This window comes from Polistes dominula, unplaced genomic scaffold, assembly GCF_049000335.1.
Source record: "Polistes dominula isolate Pdom_NZ unplaced genomic scaffold, Pdom_raw_medaka contig_373, whole genome shotgun sequence".
In the NCBI taxonomy this organism is placed as follows: domain Eukaryota; kingdom Metazoa; phylum Arthropoda; class Insecta; order Hymenoptera; family Vespidae; genus Polistes; species Polistes dominula.
Window position 1 is genome coordinate 210,696 of NW_028300899.1, and position 21,861 is coordinate 232,556.

Here is a 21,861-nt window from a genome sequence, read left to right on the forward strand (position 1 = left end):
CTGTACGGATCTGGCGATATATCGTGTATTAATGCGCTCCGGCCTCTGGCCATCGTTCGAGTGTTTGACCACCGATGCACCTCCGTATACTAACCGAGTAAACACGCGCGCTTGGTCATGAAACGATAGCCATCTTCGTAGTCTTTTTGTCCGTCCCTTTCTCTCTTTCCGGACCACCGCGTGCATGCATTCCGCCACTATTTACGCTTCATTCTTGTCCTGTCAAAATACATATACGCGGACCACGAAGATATTCCAAGTTGAGCTAATACAAGGGCCGTTCGAATTCTTCTCTTCTCCAAGCTATCCCCTCATAACTTTCCATTAGTACCGTCTTTTTATGTCGCGTTTGGTTACAACCGAGAAAACTATCCAGTCAAAAAGAAATAGTTCATTTTTCATTTTGAAAAAAGAGACATCGCTAGGCGATAGCGTCGTTCCGGCCGTTCGCGGGCTCTTCCAACACGTCTATATCTTATATTCTCTTTCTCTCTCGCAATCGTATCATTTTTCAAGGTGATGGCTCCGTCTCGACGGTCGATCCTACCCCCATAGAAAGTCGTCCGACCGTAAATTTCACAGTAACACGAGTACATGGTAGCCATTCGATCGAACAGAACGAAGTATACCTTATGTTAAGTGCCTCTACACTCGTGTATCAACGTGCATGGTATCTGTAACAGATCAGATACAAATGGAAGCCGCGAGCGAGCGAGCCACAAAAGTAAACGTAGTAGGTGGTGCTAGATGACTCGCACTTCTCCGAGAAAAAGACTTTCCAAAAGTGGCCAGAGAAAGAGAAAAACAACAAATAATATCGTATTTGCATAGATCATTGCACGTATGATATTTCTAAGTGAAAAATATCGTTGCTCCGATAGACATATTACGGAAGAAGAAAAGAAACGAAAACAAAGGGTGACTAATGATAAGAGAAAAATAAAAGGTGTGCAGGAAGGCGAATGTTAGGGACGGACGAGTGTGTAGGTACTTGTAACATGCCGTGGAGACCGAGCGCAAAAGAGAGAGGGGGAAGCCTCTGACAAGACGGATCTTAATTACATGCGACCGACGCTCGACTCCATGTAATCCGTGCTTGAGAGTGTTTGCGAGTGTTCACTGCGACTACTAGCGCGAGATGCCAAGGCTTCGGAGGGAGGGGGAGGGGGGGAAATCGAAAGCACTTAAGCTCGTACGAAATTGTGCGACACGCGCGAGCCCGCGGACTCGCGCAACAACGTGGGCGTTTGTGCGAATGAGTAGTCGACGCGTGAATTTCTCTCTCGTAAAACACGCGTATATTGTCGTGTTCACCTCGACATGGGTACAGAAAGAGAAAGAGGTATATATATATATATATCTCCGAGCAAGGTTTCAAAGAAGGTCTTGTCGCCTTTTGTAAGAAACGATATAATCGGATCACTACCTTTCAACGATTCCTATCCTACTTAAGGTATTCATAAAGTTCAATATTTCCTCCATAAGCGAGAATCTCGTCGCGATACGTCCTCGTTTTTTCATCTCTCTCTTACTCTGATAAAACAAGTCGTCGAATCACCTAGATAAGTTTCTTAACGGTGTCCAGCTGACTACGAAAGTGTCTCGAACGGGCGTACCAAGTGCCATTTCGATACGTTTGCGAGAGACATTAATGACGCGCGACAAGTGCAGAAACGATAGAAACGTAAGGTACGCCGTGATATCCTTCGATCTGTTTGCATATTTTTCTCTTTTTTTTTTTTTATTTCGTCTTTTATTTGTTTCGTTTTAGTCTTATTTAGGAGAAATGTTGAACTCTTTGCTAAAGCATACGGTAGCTTCATTTAATTGCAAAGTTCCATTTATAAGAGGCTATCCACGCGTAATGCTATTCAAGCGACTTGGCTCGATCCACCGCAGCTAGGATATTAAGCGATTACATTTTACGAAATCCGTAATAGCTGCCATTAGTAGTAGCAAACAGAGTTGCGTGAGCGCTACGAGGTGGGTATTTGATCGAACGACGCAAGAAACCTTCTCTATCGAATATATATATATATATACATTTGGCTTATAGTTCGACTGTCAAGCAGATTTGTATGCGAGCCAAGCATTAAAACGTGCCACGTCTAATAACGCCGTTATCGACGATAACTTCCTATAATCTCACTCGATGAATTCCACGTGTTTTACGCGCAGCCGCTATGGGATTACAGAGAATCCGGTTAAAATTCATTTAGACGATCCATTATATGATAAATGCTTTCGCCGACTCTTCTCTAAGCACGCTTTTAACAATCTATTAACGTTTCGCAAGATTAACTTCTCCAGATTAACTTCTTCTAAAAAAGAGAGAATAGATGGAATACTTGGATAATTTCTGCACCAATTATAAAATTGCACTGCCGTTAAATTATAATTCGTTTTAGAAAAGATAAAACAGAAATAACAATGAAATTCTTACGTTATCAAAAGAATTGGTATTCGCTTCGGGAGTACTCGAACGCCATTGTGTTGGACATGGAGGTAATAAAAGTCGAGTCGAGAGAGATAAGTGGGTAATTAATTAGCAAATATGCCTATTTATATGCCCTATTAGCGAAAGGCCAAAGATTCCGACACGATTGCTATGCAAACGCGTAAAAAAATACGCGTAAAAAAATATATAGGCAGTAGCAACGTCTATAATAATGCTCCTAACGCGATATAGATTGGTATTTGGTAGTAAACCAAATTGCGTTGCTCGTACAGGTTTCGTTATCGTCTTCGATGCGAAAGATGAGAGACGAGTCGTTGGATAAAGTCTGCTGAATAATTAGCAAACGCTCGTGTTACGATATTTTTCTCCGTCTCGTTTAATTATCGAAACGACTTGCCTTTGACGTTGTCCAAACGCAACAACCTACATAAGCTACCTACGTTCCAACGTGAAGAAGCATTTTAATTTATCGCCAGATAAAAGAGAGAAATGAACGACGACGGATTGAAGAGATAATGTAGAGTTGGTCTGAAAAATAAGAGAGATCGAGTGGACGCGCTTTCACGCAAAAATGTCGAGTTGTATGAGTGCCTTGGCGCCATAGATTTTTTTCTAAACCCTTTTGACTTGATACTTTCGCGTGTCGCATGATTATACGATTCGATCGAAAGTTACGTACGCGTACGATCCGATAAGGTAACTAGGGGGTTCCTGCCTGAGTTACGAGAGTTACGAGAGGAACGACCGCTCGCTCGTAATTCATTACAAGCTTCTCCGGTTACACCGAGTATAAGTATGTTGACCTTTTCCGCATCGACCACCCATGATAATGGTACCCATATTTGCTTTTACGCCTACATCTAACATAGCGCGCGCGAGAAAGAGAGAGAGAGAGCGCGTACATAGACCGCTAGATAATTATTGTACTGCTTGGTGATTAATATCGTCAATGTACTACTCTCGAGATGCTTCTAATGAAAGTGTCGACAGGGTGCCGATGTCACTCATGCCGAACCGAAACGCAAACCTTTGATTTTCGATACTCTTGTATTCTCTCACACGTATTTATTGTTCTTCTTTGTTGGCAAGGCGTAATGGAGAAGCAAGGTACATTTCTCGGTGCTCCAAAGTCGTTTGAATCTTCAAACGAGATGCAAGAGAAGAAGTTATGTAGATGAGATAAGTTAACTACAGGTCCGAGCTCTTGAGACACGACATGAATAATACGATCATTGACCCGTAATTGTGTTGCGCTTTCTGGTCGAACAGGATCATTGGGAAATCTTACCTCTCGCATTCCTCTCGTCATAATCGTGTTAGAAAAAACAAAAAGAAGCGCAAACTTAGAATGAAATTCGAAAGGAGTAGAACAACTTGGTAATATCGTTGAAGTAGATATTACGTAGGGCCGTTAATCCGAGTTCACTCGAGAGAGAACGAAAGGGTGGGATGGATTTCGCGGCTGATTTACGGCTAATTAAGGTTAACAAGCCGTTTAGTCTATTATTAAGTTCGTGTTTAAAAGCCCGAAATCCCCGGGAGCATAAATTACCCCCTTTCCTAGAGGGTTGCGCGCGAGAGAGAGACAATCTGAGAGGCGGCTTGAGAGGCGGCTTGAGAGGCGGTTCGAGAAGCGACGAGGAAAGTACTCGCACGAGCGTTATACCCCCCCTGTGAGAGCCCTTAACCGACCGACATATTTCCAAATTAAACTCTAGTACGGGTCAACGAGAGCCATTCATGCTGTGATTTTAAATGGCGAATCTACGGGCATCTGTTTGTTTCGAGATTTGTTACGGCCTCCCCCGACGACGGTCTTACGGTCATCCGATGCTTCCAAAGCTCTCACTTTTTTCTTTTATTTTTCTTTTTTTTTTTCAATCTTTACCACTTTATCTCCCCATCTTGGTTGGTTTGTTCGTTCGTTCGTTCGTTCGTTCGTTCGTTCGTTCGTTCGTTCGTTCGTCCAAGTCGATCGATCGCAAAGGGCCCGTTCGACACGTTCGAAAGGTCGAAGGTCTCGAGTTAATGACAGTCGTAACAAATGGTCGGTAATGTCATAATCGAAGGATGCACCGGTAATTTCGTCGCGCGATACCTGCCAGAGGACCGCGAGACGTAGGGCTCGTTTAGTTATTACCAACGAACAAAGAAAACCACTATGAAAAGACTATTATCTACAATGACGCCTTCTCCGACGATTTATTATCGAAAAGCTTGCGCGCGGACCACGGTCCTTTACCACGGCCCTTTACCACGATCCTTTCTTAAAGAACGCCTTTATTTTTTACAATTAATTACGTTCGACAACGTACAAGGATTGACAATTTGACGACTACCATAATTTAGCTAAACTTATTCCACGTCCGCGTCTTCCCACGATCCAAAGTGAACGATTTCTTAATTATTCAGGAAATCGGCCGACTTGGCGAGTATGACTAACATAAGTTAGTGCCGAAAACGTGTAAGAGAAGCGAGGGAAAGTGCGCGATTATAGCCGCGAGAAATGAAACTGGCGAGCGTAGGCGAGCAAACATAAAATCATCTCTCGCAGATAATTTATACTCATCGATGTAGTAAGAAAAAGAAGGAAAGAGAGTGTGTACGTGCGAGTACTTGACAAAAATTGCAGCAGCCTATTTGCGAACACGTATCAAGTCGCTTTACGATTTCTTCGGATATCGTTGTACCGTTACTTTATCTGTCACCGAGGTATTATCCTTGCTCGTCGAGTGGGGCCTGTTAACGAGCACGCGTTTCATCGTAATTTACGGAAAACGCGCTTGCCGATAGGACCTATCAATTTTCTCTAATAGCCAAATAGCAACGTAACGCGAAATGCCTCGAAGAAATATCATCGGTGATAATTCAGGGAAACAAACGGAATGGAGAGAACAATACTGGCGCCACTCGCTAGCGATAAAACGCTTAGAAATGGTCGAGGGATCTTTGTCGAAAGATCGGCAACACCCACGCCCCTAGAGATCGATAGCGAGCTCGATAGCGAGCTCGATAGCAAGCTTGATTCGGGACAACGATTATACGTGTAGAAGAACAAGTGGTACGCTACCGCACAAAATGTTTAGTACACGTACCTTGCGATAAGAGCTACGGTATATACTGACTCCTGCTAATGGTATCTTCAAATTTACTACGTTACTATGTTTGTTACTATACGTGTTATACTATTTTCTATTCATTTCTCTAGTTCACGGGGAGATCATATATTAGAAGAAATGAACAAATGAAGATGGAACATGGCTACCGCAAAGTATGATTGTACGAGAGCGAATATCACACGTAGGTACTACATGGATACTCTTAAAGGAGAAGAATCTATTCGATGGGTATCGATGGTTATATCTTCTTGCCTTTCCTTGCCTTGCCTTGCCTTGCCTTGCCTTGGCATAGTAGTGCTTGTCTCGTGCCGCTCGAGTGCCATTAGTATGATCTATAACTTGGCTCCCTCGGCTACCGATCCTCGAGATGTTATCTTACCTCCAACGTTTCCTTCTAACTTTGAATGGTCGCGCGAGTACGGTTCGGGCCCTTACTTACATATAGATTGCTTCCCATTTCTTATACCCGAAATATTGCCAATCTCTTGCGTGCCTGCGTGCGTGAGTGCGTGCGTGCGTGAGTGCGTGCGCACGAAATTGCATTTGCATACGGGGCAGATTGTCCCGTTTCACGTGTAAGAGAGCTCGCTCGAAAAGGAGAACTACTTGCTTGCTAGACGATCGTAGAAAGGAATTCTCTTCTTGGAAGAAAGAAGATAGATGTAAAAGGATGAATCAAGAAACGTCGGATGATATCCTCGATCTTTATCGAGATGCCGATGTTCTCGACGAAAATAAAAGAGAAAGAAATAGGGAGACCATTCGAAAATTCATTAACGTTCCTCTGCTCCGTGATTCTTGATATTTTTTCTCTCGCAATAACAACTCCATCGAGAGAAATTATCGATACTCGAGATAATTCTATCCGAAAATAAGTATAGGTATATTATTTTCGTTGACGCGAGTCAATTGCTGGCGATATCGGCTTGAAATCTGACGAGGGTTTAGCGGAATTCGTCTTATGATAATTATTCAAAGTTCGTACCCGGCTCGTACCCGACTCGTACCCGACTCGTACCCAACTCTTTATCGCTCTTATCTCTTCGTATTGGTATTCGAGCGGCAAACGCGCAAGATCCGTGTCCTATTAGGACTCTTCCAACGATAACGTTAAAAGCGATCCTGTTTCCTCTTAAGGATCTCCAAAAATATATCTTTGCTGTTTTTATGCCGACCGCGTAGCGTTCTTTTTTTCACGCACCGTTAAAGTAAGCGCACACGTTTTTATGACAGTTCTTTCCAAAAGGAGATAAGATCGTTCATAATACGTCGTATCTTCGCTATTAATTACGGGCATCGTATAAAGATGAAATATAAATGAATTGACGAAACGTCCGAGCGAGTAAAAAGGAATGATAGCAACTACTCTGCTTTGCTTTTGATCCGTTCGATCGGTTTTGGGCGATATCTCACTGGCCACCGTGGATGTCAGATCGATCGATAATTTCCTAACGGACTATTTGTAATGTGTATATTCACCTGTCGATCCGTTGGGTTTGTCGGCCAATCGAGATATCCTGCGTTCCACTTCTCGCCTATGTATTTACCAGAAGCACCCTGTATAAAGTCACGATACTGCCTGCAACGAACGCGATCTAAGCTCAATGACAGCCAGGCTGACAGTAATACTAATACCAATAGCAAGCATCTACTCGACGAGCTGTCGTCTCCGACATTACCGAGAGAGAAACTCGAAACTTTGATGACAAAGTTGTCGGAAGGTTCGAGTTAGTTGCTAGCGACACGCTTCGATTATTTGAACGGACTATTAAACACGCGTACATGTATATCTAACTAGATGAGATATATCACGATGGTCTAACAAAATAGCGAAATAGATCTTTTACGTCGGATATATCTTCCTGGAAAGCCTGTCCGTAGAGATATCCGTAGATATTGATTTATACGATTACGTCTATAAACTTGAACCGATATCAGGAAGAACGAAATGCAAAGTGGCAAACGTCTATAAAATCCTTCGATTTACGTCTTGACGAAATAGGTGGACCACCGGAGCGCGATATATCGATACCTAATCGCACCTTGTAAAGCTTCGTCGAGAAGAGAACTAATACAGAATTCATGGTAAATTCACGTAATAACCCGTGACATTCCAAAGATCCCAGAAAAACGAGTCGCCCACGCTAACCTACCTCCGAAAGGAGACCCTTCTTGTCGAGAAAAAACATGGGACGACGTGCCAGTAACGATCGTCTCTAACCCTAACCATTAGATATCACGATAGAGACCAATCAAAAATGTCATTTTCTCTATTCAAATAGAGCCCGAAGGATTTCAATTTACTTTATAAATGAAAAGAAGAATTTTTATATTTTTCTTCTTGTTGTTTGCGAAACAAACCTAATCCGAGATCTGTCCTCTCCCTTATTCCTCTGTCGGGTATAATAATTAATGACCGTTCCTACGAAGAAGGCGCCGCCACCCAAGACTCGATCCTCGTGCCAACCGCAAAAAATAATTATGAATTCGAAAACGTCCAGTTATTAATGCACCAAAACGAAACGCAACGCAACGAAACGAAACGAAACGAAACGAACTCGGAGGGGTCAAGTAGCGATAAAGTTCACGCTCGGCGTGTATCCCCTAAAACGCGAGACTTCCAAGACGGACAAATCAAGAAGCCATGGATGGACATCCTGGCTGAAGTGCTTCGAGACTCGATAATCGATTCGCCAAACAAATGACTTAGTTATTCTCTCTCGTCTCGCCGTGGTCTGGCCTCTTCATCTTAATGGGAGTCCCCTCTTCTCTTCGTCCTTTGACAGCATTCGAAAATGCTACACGAGTGGAGATGAAAAAGATACAACAAATGGCGGACGGGCCAAGATGAAAGAACAAAAGAGACTCGTGTGGCAAAAAAGGACACGGGAGAGAGGAAACACAGTCGGGACATAAATGAGAGGCGTGGTGGGGTGTGGTCAAGTTTCTTAGAGAGGGTTGCTTTCTCTTTGGATTTATATTTCATAAATTACAGAGGAAAAATTCGTTTGAGTAGAGAGAGGTGCCGTGTTAAACGATAATCAAAATTCGTAGTAAGCGTTGGAGTTGGTAAAGGCAGAAGCCAATTCCGAGCGACGATAAGAGAGTCCTCTTCTTGACGCTGTTGTATTTAGAAAGACGGCAGAAGGTGAGAACGTACTCGACGACTAACGGTCAACAACTCCGTAAGTCCAAAGACGAGTTTTCGATTCCAGCGAAACGTTTAGCCTCGCGAGATACAAAACGTTAAAAGGGGCCCGACCCGATTAGACCTTATCTCGAGATATGGCCAAAGTTGATCCGTTAAAATCCCATCTCTTTTATCGTCTCTCGCGCCATCGAAAGTGGACCGATTGATCCTGCCGGTTGTGAATTCGATTAACTTGTTAATGCCTATCGAGATATTTTTGTTCAACGAGCGTTTCTTTCGAGATTTCGAACAACGACGACGCAATAAGCTGTCTTCCAAATGAATTACGGCTCGGATTATCGTTGGAAACACGACTTTCGTTCGAACCCATAACACCATCATGCCGGGCGCATCGATGACGCAAAGATCGATCGTCAAGTTTTGACAATGTTTCAAGATCGTGGGTGAAGATTACCGCAAGAGGAAAGGTATGAAAAAGAAAGAAAGAAGAAAAAGGAGAAACAGAGAGAGAGAGAGAGAGAGAGAGAGAGGAATTTTAATTTTGTCAAAAAAACAGAAACTGGTTCTTGTATAATAACGACGGCCGGTGCCGAAAAGAGAGAGTCCGGCGCATCTACGACATTCCACCCACCATCGTCCGAGAAGAGTCGTCGGGCGCAGCTGTCGTGGTATTCCACCCACTGTTTTGTTTTCTAAGAAGAGAAGAAAGCCTGAGAGTCGACGATTTGAATATCACTTTTTGTGCTCGAAAAAGAACGTAGGTGGAGAAAGAGAAAGAGACAAGACGCGGTGGTCTTTTCGGTGATTGATCGATCAAGTAAAATCAAAGGAACGATCGTTAAAGAGGCTAACCTATAACTCGCGCGCCATGCTCGATTTAACTTTCTCAAAGTTTGAAATCTCTGTGGAAAATAAGGAAATAATTACGCCGAGAAGAAAGTCATGGTGTGATGGGGAACTCTTCTCGAGTGGATACTCGAATAACTAAAAGCAGAGAGAGAGAGAGAGAGAGAGAGAGAGAGGAGAAGAAGAGGAATGTTCACTCAGTTTTCTCCTAGACAAACATTTTCGTCGGCAGAGAGGGTTCTCAGCAAAGTCACGTCGCGCGTCCTCGAGAACGATGCTCGAGGTATGCTCGGTTAGCAGGACCGCATCTTGTCGCAGCTTGATGAATCGCCAATTACCATGCAACCCGTCACTCGCGTCCTTTTTCGTCCTTCGTATAACATCATGCGCGCGTGTACCATCGTAGCGACAACCTCCGCGACACCAATCAAGCGCGGGACGACCTTTAAGGCTCGTAATATCTCGACATAACTTAGTCGGAAAAAAGTTGCTAAGAGCTCCTCGATAGCGTACCAACCAACCAGTAGAATCATTTGAAATTCATATGTGCCCTTGGTTAAAGGCGTAAGAAGAAGAAGAAGAAGAAGAAGAAGAAGAAGAATTTCACGAGAGTTTTTGAAAATTTTGCTCGAACCGTTAAAGAAAATCAAAACTAATCCAACGAGGTGCAATTGAAAGGGCACTCGTTCTTACCTTTTTCTTGTGTGTTAGTCGCACGAGCGGCCTATGGCAAACTCTCGTATGGGAACTCGTAATTGAAAGCTGTTACGCTTGGTATTTTATGGCTTTGTCCCGGAGGCATGCAAAACTCGATTCTTAGAGTTCTTCAATTGTAGCCCGGGCAAGAGGTTTAAGTTAACGGGCTACGAAAATACGCGACTCCTAATTAAATCCGACTAAATTCATCAAAATCGTCGTTAAAAGCAGCCCACGGCCGAGGAACGTACTATTTCCTCAGGCGGTATGACCGAAGAAGCGTCCTTAACGATCCTTCGATGCGAAAACAAGATTCCGATGTGTCTAATTGACGCGGTACGATGGTGTCCGTGCAAGCATTCCGATCGAAAAGCTTCGCGCGATAAGCAAGCACCGTTCGATATCACTAATTTTAACAAGACCAGGTTTTCTCGATAAACTCAATCCAATCAATCGAAGAAAGAAAGATCCAGATCACTCTTTGCTACTTTCTAATTTCTTTCTCGACTCGTTCGATCGTCGTACCATGAAACCCGTACGATTAACGCGATTCACGCCCGATACGGAAGAGAGGAGAATAAAGTCACGATCGTAAAGCGGCGTCATTAGAAGATAAGTATCGGAAGAGCTCGGTCGTATATTACAGGCGGTAACGGCAACCGATTGGGATGGATTCCCGATCAGTGGCTCGCAGAGAGACTCACGATTTCTCTCCCCCTAAGCGTGCGCCATGAGCCTACAGGACGAGACAATAACGTTCGATAATGATGGCAATAATAGTAATAATAGCAATAACGCCTTTTACGAGCATCTTCGGTGCTGAACAAGATAACAAAACTAATCTCGTCACGAGAAGATCGAAAGACTCGGAATCGACGATCGACGCAGCTTCGGTAGTCGGAGGCGTGCAACGAAGAAGAGAAAAGAAGAAAGGGGGGGTCCTCCTTCGTGGTACGGTGAGACTGCAATATGTATAACACGGACCACGGAATATGGCACGAAGGAAGGCACGGTCGAAATAAAACACGAGCCACCGACTCTCCTTCGTGGGACGAAGAAAAGGTTGCAAGTGGAGAATCGTGGGCCGTGCGAGACCACGTTGAGCGACCACGTTGAGCGACCACGTTGAGCGACCACGTTGAGAGACTAATTGACGAGGAGGCCGGAAAAAGAAGAGAAAAATAAAAAAAGAGGGATCTGACGAAGCGGTACACCCCCGTAAATATCGCGACACGCGCTCGAATTAATGGCCCTGTCCTTTGAGGAACGACGAACGATGACAGCTCGCGTCGAGATCCAATCAAAACATTGCCTACAGATTTTCCTTCCTTCCACTGCTTATGGTCAATTTTGAACGTTAACAATATTTGTAAAATATGATTGGTTCGGCGAAACGAATCGTTTCTTTATTCCCTACGGCGAACTCAATTATCGCAATGGTTTAACTTAAAGCTCTCGTCGTCGTCGTCGTCGTCGTCGTCGTCGTCGTCGTCGTGGTACGTCCAGTCAAGTGCTTTTTTTTTCAACGTCTTTAAACTTTCAACCGTGAGAACGAATCGCCGCTCTTTAACCATCGAGATATCGAAAATTTACCGTTTCCATGTGCTCGTATAAATTGGATACAGATCCGACGTAGGAAGGTTGGTTTTATAGTTAAAATTTCCCCTTTTCCAGTTTTTCTTTACGGCCTGTCGAAAGGTTAAAGCGAAGGGTCACTTGCCGACACTTGTCGCTATCTCCAAGTTCGGCTTGAATACCAAGAAACGTGATTGGTCGAGAATAAGGTAGGGGCCTATCGTAGACGTTTTCAAATGTCGTGTAGTTTTATTTCTTGGAACGACGCGACGAGCAGAAGGAACAATTACGTTCGTCGACGAGGGCTGACCGACCAACTACGACGAGCGACGACGTCTGAGAAAACGAGCAAAGGGAAGAAGGGAACGACAAAGAGCCGAACTGAATAATTATGACGCATAATAAAATAGCTGGCTTATAAATAATATGGGTTGTGGAACGAAGCCAACCAGAGAGACCAACGGGAGAAGAGAATAGATTATGACGAAATAGAATAGAATACAATAAAAGAGTATTCGCTCGTGAAACGAAAAAGAGACACGGGAATCGTACAATTTACATTTATTTTGTTTCCTTTTACGCGACTATTCTCTTTCTGAAAGTCCGATGATGGAAAAGCGAGAGGATTCGTTGACAAGCTTTTCGTTTCGCCGAGACAAAGCAACGGGTTCGTATTAAGTTGCATCTTTGGCACTTTGGAGCGAGCGAGCGAGTGAACGAGTGAACGAATGAAAGAGCGCCAACGCGAAAGCAACTAATTTTTCAGCAGCTCGGCTTACAAAGCGTGCATAATGCGAGACCGGTGCATACACGCGCTCGGCGCAATCAGCCGCCTACCGATACACACGAGCAGCACGAGCAGCACGAGCAACACGAGCAACACGAGAAAGATGCTGGTAAACCGTGCCGAGCAACAACCCAACGACTAATCCTGAAGGATCAGCCTTCGTACAACCGCTCCGCCGCCAGGTCCCCGTCCTTTGACAAATGATGTATACATTAATGTATGCACATTGAAAATCACACTTATCAATACCGACCTTGCTCCTTTCATTTCAAGTTTCATTTGAAGATACAGCTGGAACTCCGGTTCCTGCCGTTAATCCGATCGAAAGCAAAGCTCATCGATTATTTTGCTTTTTAAATAGCCGCACCGATACTGTTTACAAAAGAAATCGTTCGAGGTAATCCACTTTATTCGTCATGGTCGTTGAAACGATTCGACTCGGGACCAATAATTAGATTAACCAAAAGATGCGACTTTGATCTTGGTCCACGCGTCGCGACGCATCTTCGTTGCGATTCAGTGCACGATAAACGACGCGACCCATTAACTAACGGGCCCTTATAAATTGCAATTACCAATAGACGTCCGCGTCCTTCTGCTCGGGCCGAACTGAAAGGATTCGTCGAATAATAATACGCACGCCGTGCGCGATTTTCGATCTCGCGCTAAGGCCACGGTACCGCTTGCTGCATTTAATCTGCATTCAATTTATCGAGGCTACCGACGAGTAATTTATGGAGGTGCTCGTCACGCTTGAAAATACGCGATCAAAATATCGAGCCTATTATTTCAAGAAATATCGCTAAACTCGACGATTTTCATGACTTTCAATTCGAATTTTAACGTCATAGTCAAACCGATCCTCCTGTCACGTAATTATCCTCTTATCGATGAATTTTCACTATAAAGTGATTCTCGTTCTTCGATCGACTCTTCACCTTTTCGATAGCATCTCGATCGAACAACCATCGACGTCCGTCTTGCTTGAGACAGTTACGCGTAGGCGCAAACATAATTACCGTTTTGAAAACAGCATACGTGTGCAAGACGCATTATTCGAAGCGTATCGTCGTTCGTCGTAACAATGGTTGTCTTACGATCGCTTATCCATTCTCGATATCTCCAGGGACACGATCGCTCGTGATATCCAACTACAACGCTTTCAATAGACTTGCAAATATTATTAATACTCGATGCCTACATTGTTGGAGACGAAAGCAAAGCGGATCAGAGCTCGATGTAGCGCGATATACAAGAGCGTGAGAATTGTGATAAAGAGCAAGAGGAAAAGAATGATAAAAATATAAAAATCGGCAAAATCAAGCGCACCTGGGCCGCGTTATGTCGCTTGGGCGTGTCTGAGTTGGCACGGCCTGGCAAAAGGCGTGGGCAGGGCCCGTATTATGCCGATCCCCGGCCGAGGACTCGAATCGGCTTGGGGATTCGCGAGTCCACGCAGAAATGCGCCGTGGTCTGGCTGTCGCATTGAAAATGCTCGTCAAACGCGAGACACGGCTATGTACGCGAACGTGGGCGAGTGGGAAGGAGAAAGAAAGAGAAAGAGAGAGAGAGAGAGAGAGAGAGAGAAAGAGAAAAAAAAAGACAAATAGCTGAGAGTGTATGCCGATGCGAGCGAGAATATTTATGCGCGTTACGTAGAGAATGAATGCGTCGAGGTACGGATCGAAGGACCAGGTGTGCGTGTCGCAGCTAGTGCGTTTCCCAAGGATCCCGAGGATCGCTCGGAAAATGGCCACAGATAATACGCTGATTTCTGAGAGCGATAAGAGCAGGTGCCACCAATAATATCGGTTATCGCGCTCCGCGCTTATAAATTGCGCCCGTTTAGGTCTTTGGCATTTATGGATCCGATTTATAGTACATCGCTGGCGCGTTTACGGTCGTAGTCCACGCAGCAGCTCCGAATCTGCGTCTTGTTAGGCTACCTTTCCATGCAATTTTATTAATAAGGGAAAATAAAAACTAGTCGTGCTAAGATCGCCAAGCACATTGTCTCCCTCGTGTCTCCGTTCAGCGTAGATGAGAAGATCTCGATTTGAATACTTCCGTGTCGTTATGATTGACGCTAGGACGTTCGAAACTAATTTGAATTTAGCTCGCGGCGCACCGAGGAAAAACTCGTAATTACGTGCGACGGCTTTCGTCAAAGTTCTACGAAAGCTTCTCGATCGATATGCAAATTGTTGTCCGCGAAAAAGATCCTACCTCTATAGCTACGTAAATATAGGTGAAAAATGCAATTATATTCGTATTGTAAATTTATCGAGATTAAACGTTTACCTTGGCACTTAATATTCCGTCGCCAAGACAGACACCTTTCGCTTGTAAACCGATCTTGGATCTTTGCTTTTTAGCAAAGGAGAGAACAAAAATACCTCAGTAGACGCATCGCCGAAGGATATAAAAAGTATAATGTCGCACTTAATCTCAGCTTATTAAATACATCATTCCCTCTGTTTCGTCTATTAATTTCTATCTTATAATTAGGCCATTAATTTTTCCTAATCGAGGCTGGAAGAAAGATAGATGTGGTGCTCGAATGAGGTGAAAAAAGAAAGATGTTCTTACCTCTTACGGCAGCGTTGAGCCTGTCCAAATTTGCGAGAGTCAACGGCACCGGTCCAAAGTGCATTACGATTTTGCCGGAGCTTCGAAGTTGGTCGAATCCTGGTTCGCGTCTTGCCATGAAGATACCGGTGTAGCTTCGTCGTATGTAAAGACTGCACGTGTCGTTCAATGCCAGCTCGAGCGTGCCGTTCAATGCGCCCTTGATCGCTCTCTTTACGCGAACGTGCAATTGTCCCTTTCTCAGTTCCTTCATCTTCCCTGTAAATATATACTCCGCTTGATGAACTTTCTTCATGAATACCGTGTCGTTCCTAATAGCTGCGCTCAAATTTGCGCGACACTCGAGCAGTTCTTTGGTCGATAAACTTTCCAAAACTATCAGGCTGCTCCAAAGAAAAAGGAGACTGATTTTTAAGCGGTTCATCTTCGTACTTTGAATTCTACGATTCGATCGAACGTCACGAATGAATCATCGTCACTTTGGTAGAAAGAAACGACGCGTCGATACGATAGAGACCACAAACTTTCTCTCGGTCTCTAATGTTGGAGAAAAAAGAAAGGTAATTTTATCTCTATTGCTCTCGTTCCTCGCGTTGATTTTCGCGAAAAGTTGCTAATGGAGGACACGGAGTAGTAACCGAGCGAGAGGGGAGATTCCTCTAACATAAATGGAAACGAAACCGTTCACGCTAGTCGCGTGATCTTGAGCAACAGGTTGGCGCCGTGTGTCGACCCACGCTTCTCGCTGATTTCCAATCCGCGTACCTCGTTTCCTGCTCCTTCTCGCGAGACTGGCAGGCAAGTGCCACTAAACGCGATTCGTTTGGCAAATCGATGAAAAACGGTCCTCATGGAAAACTCTACTTTGATCTTCCGCGTTCGAAAAACGACGCGAGATTACAAGGCAGCACTCAGCATTTTGACGCGAAGCACCATCCAATTTCACGATTCACTATTCTTATCCAATTTCAATCATCCACTCGTTCACTCGAACCCGCACTATCATCAATGCTTCCAATAAAAGAAAGAAAGAAGAAGACAAGAAAAAGGGAAAAAGGGAAAAAGGGGAAGAGGGGAAAAGGGAAATGTTTGACAAACTTGATCGACGATGAACTTGATCGTAAAATATAAAAGGAAAAATCGACGACGCTCCGATCGATATTCCAAGGAGAGAAGAGGTAGAGTGAGGAGAGCACAGTGGTGAGAGCACAGTGGTGAGAGCACAGTGGTGAGGTGGTGGTTGGTCGCGTGGAGGCACGCGCTGGACTGAGGAGGGCTAAGTGTGGATGCTGCAACTACAACGTGTAGGCGTGAGTCGCCTTAGACCAAGGGACTAAGAGGGAGAGAGAGATCGACCGACGACCAACAGTATCTTCGTGGATGTGTGTGTGTGTATGTGTGTGTGAGAGAGAGAGAGAGTGCCTACGAAGGCGGACCAATGTGCGAACGAGCGAAAGAGAGAGACTGAACGCTTCGTAGTAACTCGGTTCGTTATACGATCATCTCTTTCTCTCTCTCACTCTTGTTCTTTCTCTTTCTTGAAGCGTGCACACGCGCACGCCTGCTCCTGCGACATGCTGCGTGTAGGTGCCGTTGGCACACTTACGCACAGCTTCTGTGCGTTCACTCATTCGTTCGGTTGAAGTAAATCGTACGTACCCGTACGGGACGTTCGCAAAATCGTTCCTTCCTAGAAATCTAATAGCGAGCATTATCGGATATCGGAAATCGTAAGAGACCAGTCAAGATAAGAAGTCATTTTTTTTTCTTAACAAAATAAGGAAGCTTTTTGTGCAATTTCTCGATCTCTCGTATAATAAATGAAGATATATAAGATCGTTGAGGGATAGATATAGAGCGCCCACACGTACGCCCCCACCAATGGCTCGAGGGGTAACATTTTGCGCGATCCCACGAGATAAGCTGATCTAATCGATATTGGTTTAACGAGCGACGATCTCTCACACTTTCCGGCGTAATTGATGGCGATTGAAAATACCATAGCGAATCTTTCCCTTGCTTTTGTATTTTTCACCAAACGAGCGTTTCTTTGATACCGTATCACCTACGAAACCCTAGGAATCCGTTTTAACGAGCAATCTTCTTTGAGGGGGGAAAAAGTTAATGGCACGACTATCGACGAGCTCCGTCGTAAGGATGGAAACATGCGAATTTCCTTTATTTATGGTAATCGTTTTCAAGATGAAAGCAAAGAAAGTCGAAGTGATCTATGGTGTCGTCAGTTATAGTACATCATAATTTCCGTGGATATTTATATCCAGTCGGACAATGTTATGCCAAGCGGTGCGACGCGAGTTGGGCGTGGATGAAATGAGATTCTTGTCTTGTCTTGTTCCGCCAACCAGATATGGTCTCGAGTTTCGAACGTGCGTAGAAAACGATTCGCAAACGGGAGAGTTAGTACCTCCTCCTCCTCCTCCTCCTCCTCCTCCTCTTCTTCTTCCTCTTCCTCTTGGTCTTTCGTAGCGGACGCGTGCAACTTCCCCAGGACTGTACCTATGAGAAACGAGGTGATTTCGCGTACCACGAGATAGTCGTAAAGTTAAGAGACATAAAGCAATCATCGAGAAGGAGAATCTAACGAAAAGCTAACGTTGAAGGAAGGAGGAAGGGTGGTAGATACCCTTACAACGGTGATTTGATTTACGATCCTGCGAATCGAAAAGGCACGTTTAAAGAACCCTCAACGAGATAACTATAATAGGAAAACGTTAATACATCTAACTCGTTCGCGTCGATACTATCTGTAATCGAAAGTGTAATCGAAAATACTGGCAAATCAATGTATATCGTATATGTACATGCAAGTATTAAAGAGAAGGCCGATAAGCTTGGAGAAGCGCGTTAGAGTCCTTGCTAACCGAAGAAATTTACATCTTCATTACGAGTCGATAAAGTCCTCGTTAGATGAGCTAACGAGGTGCGATAATGAAACACACGAATCGATATCGACTACTCCCACGTAATTTCTAGCGAAGGAAACGCGATTCGCGCACCCTTTGTGTATTTTCGCGCGAGAATAACCAGCAATGGTAATAGAGAAGAAGACTGACGCTAATGAATGTATCGCGGAAAGCGCTGCGATCATATCCCCCGTATCGTCACCGGTTCAACGAGATTTCTCCTTCAGCTGGCTCGTTCGAACACGCGATCCTTTCCAAAAGAGCTAAAGAGCTTGGCTTCTTCTTCTCTTCTCATCCATGGAACATTAAGTCTATCGTACTCGCTCGAGAGAGAGAGAGAGAGAGAGAGAGAAAGAGAAAGAGAGAGAGAGAGAGAGACTGGCAGTATGAACGACGACCAGAGCGAATCGTCGTTGCGTTGCCCACGCATCCGTCGTCCTTCGTGCTTTTCCTACTTTCATATATATATATTTTCGGTGTAGATACATAAGAGAGAAAAGTAAGCAATATATAATATAATTGCTTGAAAGATAATTCCTTTAAAGAGCTTGTCATCGAGAAAATAGTTGGAGAGAAGACAAATCGTAAAAGACTTGCTACCGCGCGCGCGTCGGCCGATCGACTAACGAATGGATCGATTTGCATGGCTCGTTAACAATACACGCAAGGAACGTTAATGCGCCACTTTGTTTCAAACGGCCTTGCCGCACCCGAGCTCCTCGAGGACGAATGAAAAAGAAAGGATTTCTGTCTCCGCTCGACCCCACAGAACCAAAGGATTCTTCAAGCACTCGATGACGACTCGATGACGACTCGATGACGACTCGATGACGGCTCGATAAAGATGAGTTACGAGGAACGTCGCCCCCGGCTTCTTCCAAGGGAGCTCCAAAGCTCGGCAAACTAGCGAGAGATCGCGTGCGAGCACGTCGCGAGCACGTCGCGAGCACGTTGCGAACACGTCCTAATGGCAACCTCGTTAAGCCTTTATATATTTGTCAAGAGGATTCTTAAATGGCATTACTTACCATTGTCGAGCTATTGAAAGGAACGTTTCTGCTTTCACGCGCACCTCTCGTTCAAACAAATTCGACCTTTTCTTATCAAGATCTTAAGGAATTGTAATAATATCTAATAGGCGAAACGCTTGCATTTCATACTCTTCTATTCTCTTTCCTTCCCCCTTAATGTAATGAACATTCTTCCCCATTAAAAGTTCGTTTGGAAAGAGATGCAACAAAGACATTTCCTCGTTCGTACATACGAACATACTTATCGAAATGTTCGAATCAGAGATAAAAAGGATCTTTGAGAAACGTTCGATGGACCCTGGTTGTGGTAACCATGGTCATCTCCGAGAAAGTAACTTGATGGTCTATTCACCGACACCTTTGCGTGCTTCGTTCGAAGTCTCTTCGAATACGCGTTTATTACGCATTCGCGTCGTTCACGGTGATAGGATTTCCCTTGCGCCAGAGTTTTTAGCGCATAATAATATCGTGACGAGATGTTGACATGCATCTATACGAGCATATACGTAGATAGCTGTACATAAGTCTTGTAAAATCACAATCAGTATTACGAAGATGCAATGCGAATAAGATCTCTAGTAATGTGGATTATGATGCGATACTCGTCATAAAAGGAACGTTATATGTTGCATATGTGTGTCCTTATTAAAAAAAAAAAATAAAAAAAAAAGAAATAAAATTGTTACGTTCGGCTCGTAAGTCGATGAAGCGTCGGGTAAAAGCTGTACTTTCTCGTGACATCTTTTTCTCGAGGAGTAAGGTAATAATGATTACGTCTTGCGAGAGTTCGCGAGACACGCGAACGCTCTCATATGGCACTCTCTTCCACGAACGCAGAACACGCTTCGACTCTCTTGAAACAGAATATGTAGCCATTTACGCGTACCTTCGCGCAAACTCAACAAAAGATACGAGTAAATGAGAAAGTCGATAGACCTTGTTCATTTATTTAACGTTTCCTTCAAAGAAAGGGTTAATTACGAATTAACTTATTGTTAAATGTTTAACGAGCAGCAGTCACTTGTAATTTGGAATGTGAGCAATGTTCACGCGAGTGAAGGTAAGAATCCGAAGTGAGAGGAAGAGTAAATGAGAAAGACACGAATTGTTGTTTAAAAACAACAAGTACATAATACAAGTACCGTCTTCCTTGAAATTCCTCTTCAAACTGAATCATTGTCATCTATGAAAGTTCTTTTATTCAATGTTGTTTATATAACTTTTCGAAGGTTGTATATGTGTGTAACGATTATAATATTTCTAATTAAGAGAATTTAAGATTATAACATTTTAATTTGAATATTTTGTTTGCCAGTTATTTTATTGAATGTTGTTTATATGACTTTTTAGCATTCATATTACTTCATATAATTCCATGTATATATTACATATGTACATAAGTACGTAAAACGTAGAACAGGATGCAAGGCCCATAAATGACGTTGGAAACGTGGACACGTCGGAATTAAAGTATCACGGAGAAAAATGCTTACGAGGTTCGCTCCTCTCTCTCTCTCTCTCTCTCTCTCTCTCTCTCTCCCTCATTATGTAGAACGATAAGTTAACGGAGACGCGATGGCGAAGCTGACAGGCAAGGATTATAATGGAATGATGCATGATGCTTGAAGGAAAATTATATCATCGAGAGCTGTGCGCGCAACGGGTCGTTACCGTAATCGGTATGACCAGCGTTGTCTTTGATACAACGACGTCAATCTTTCCTTAGTCCCTATGATAACAAGGATTAAATCTTCATTTAGACGATCGAAAGTTCTCAGTAAGGACAATGAATATATTTATAATAGAAAAAAAGAAGGGGGAGGGGGAAGGGCGGGGAAAGGAAAAAGGGAAAATTGTGTGGTCATTGACGGACAGCCCTTAGCTCCGCTTTAAATCTAACTTGACGGCTGACAAAGATCCAGATCCTTCATTCCGTTAACCACTTAGTCAGCGAAGCAACGCGCCGCTGCTCGCCAAGATTCTTATCTCTCTCGTGTTTGTCGGGACTTGTCGCTCGTTAAGGACACTCTAAAAAGGAGGACGTGGAGGATGGAAATGCTCGCTCAAAGGAAAGATCGTCAGAGGTAGAAAATCTCGACCGTCGTTGCTAACTGAGAATAGGAAAATCACAAAATATATTTATTCCCGATCCGGAAATTTTCTACGACGTCGATCTCACGCTAAAGACGGCGCTAAAGTGATCGATCAAGCGACTCGCCTCGGGCTTACGCTTCCTGCTTTGAACACCAACAATTACCCTTCCTCTTGAATCCTACGATAGCAGCGTTGCTACGTTCGAGAAGAGTCAAGGAATTCGTTCTTCCTCGAAAGGAGATCCAAAGATGACGAAGGGAGAAGGGAGAAGCATCCTTTGGAGCGCACAAGGAATCAAAGGAACGTCGAACGAAGGGGAAAGAGGAGAGAGAGAGAGAGAGAGAGAGAGAGAGAGAGAGAAAGAGTTACCCTCGGGGGCACGGCATAAATCCCTACGGACAGACAGCATGTTCGACTAATTACAGATCCCTGATTACCGAAGGACCACGACTCGCTCGAATAATAAAGAAAAAATAAATTAATAAAGCGTTAATATCGCAACCGGCCCATCTCTACGATAAAAAAAAAACTTCTTTATTAATTTATTGTGATCGAGATCCGATAAAGAAGCCGATCGCGCATAGGGGTTAA

General features: G+C 43.9%; 1 protein-coding gene across 1 annotated transcript in view; it reads right to left on the reverse strand.

Moving 5' to 3' along the window:
• LOC149033438 (uncharacterized) overlaps positions 1-21,861 on the reverse strand; it is a 49,033-nt gene that overhangs the window by 5,701 nt on the left and 21,471 nt on the right. The window contains exon 2 of the mRNA XM_089178513.1: positions 15,222-15,479. Coding sequence (XP_089034639.1) covers positions 15,222-15,479 — 258 coding nt within the window. The remainder of the gene's footprint in view (positions 1-15,221; positions 15,480-21,861) is intronic.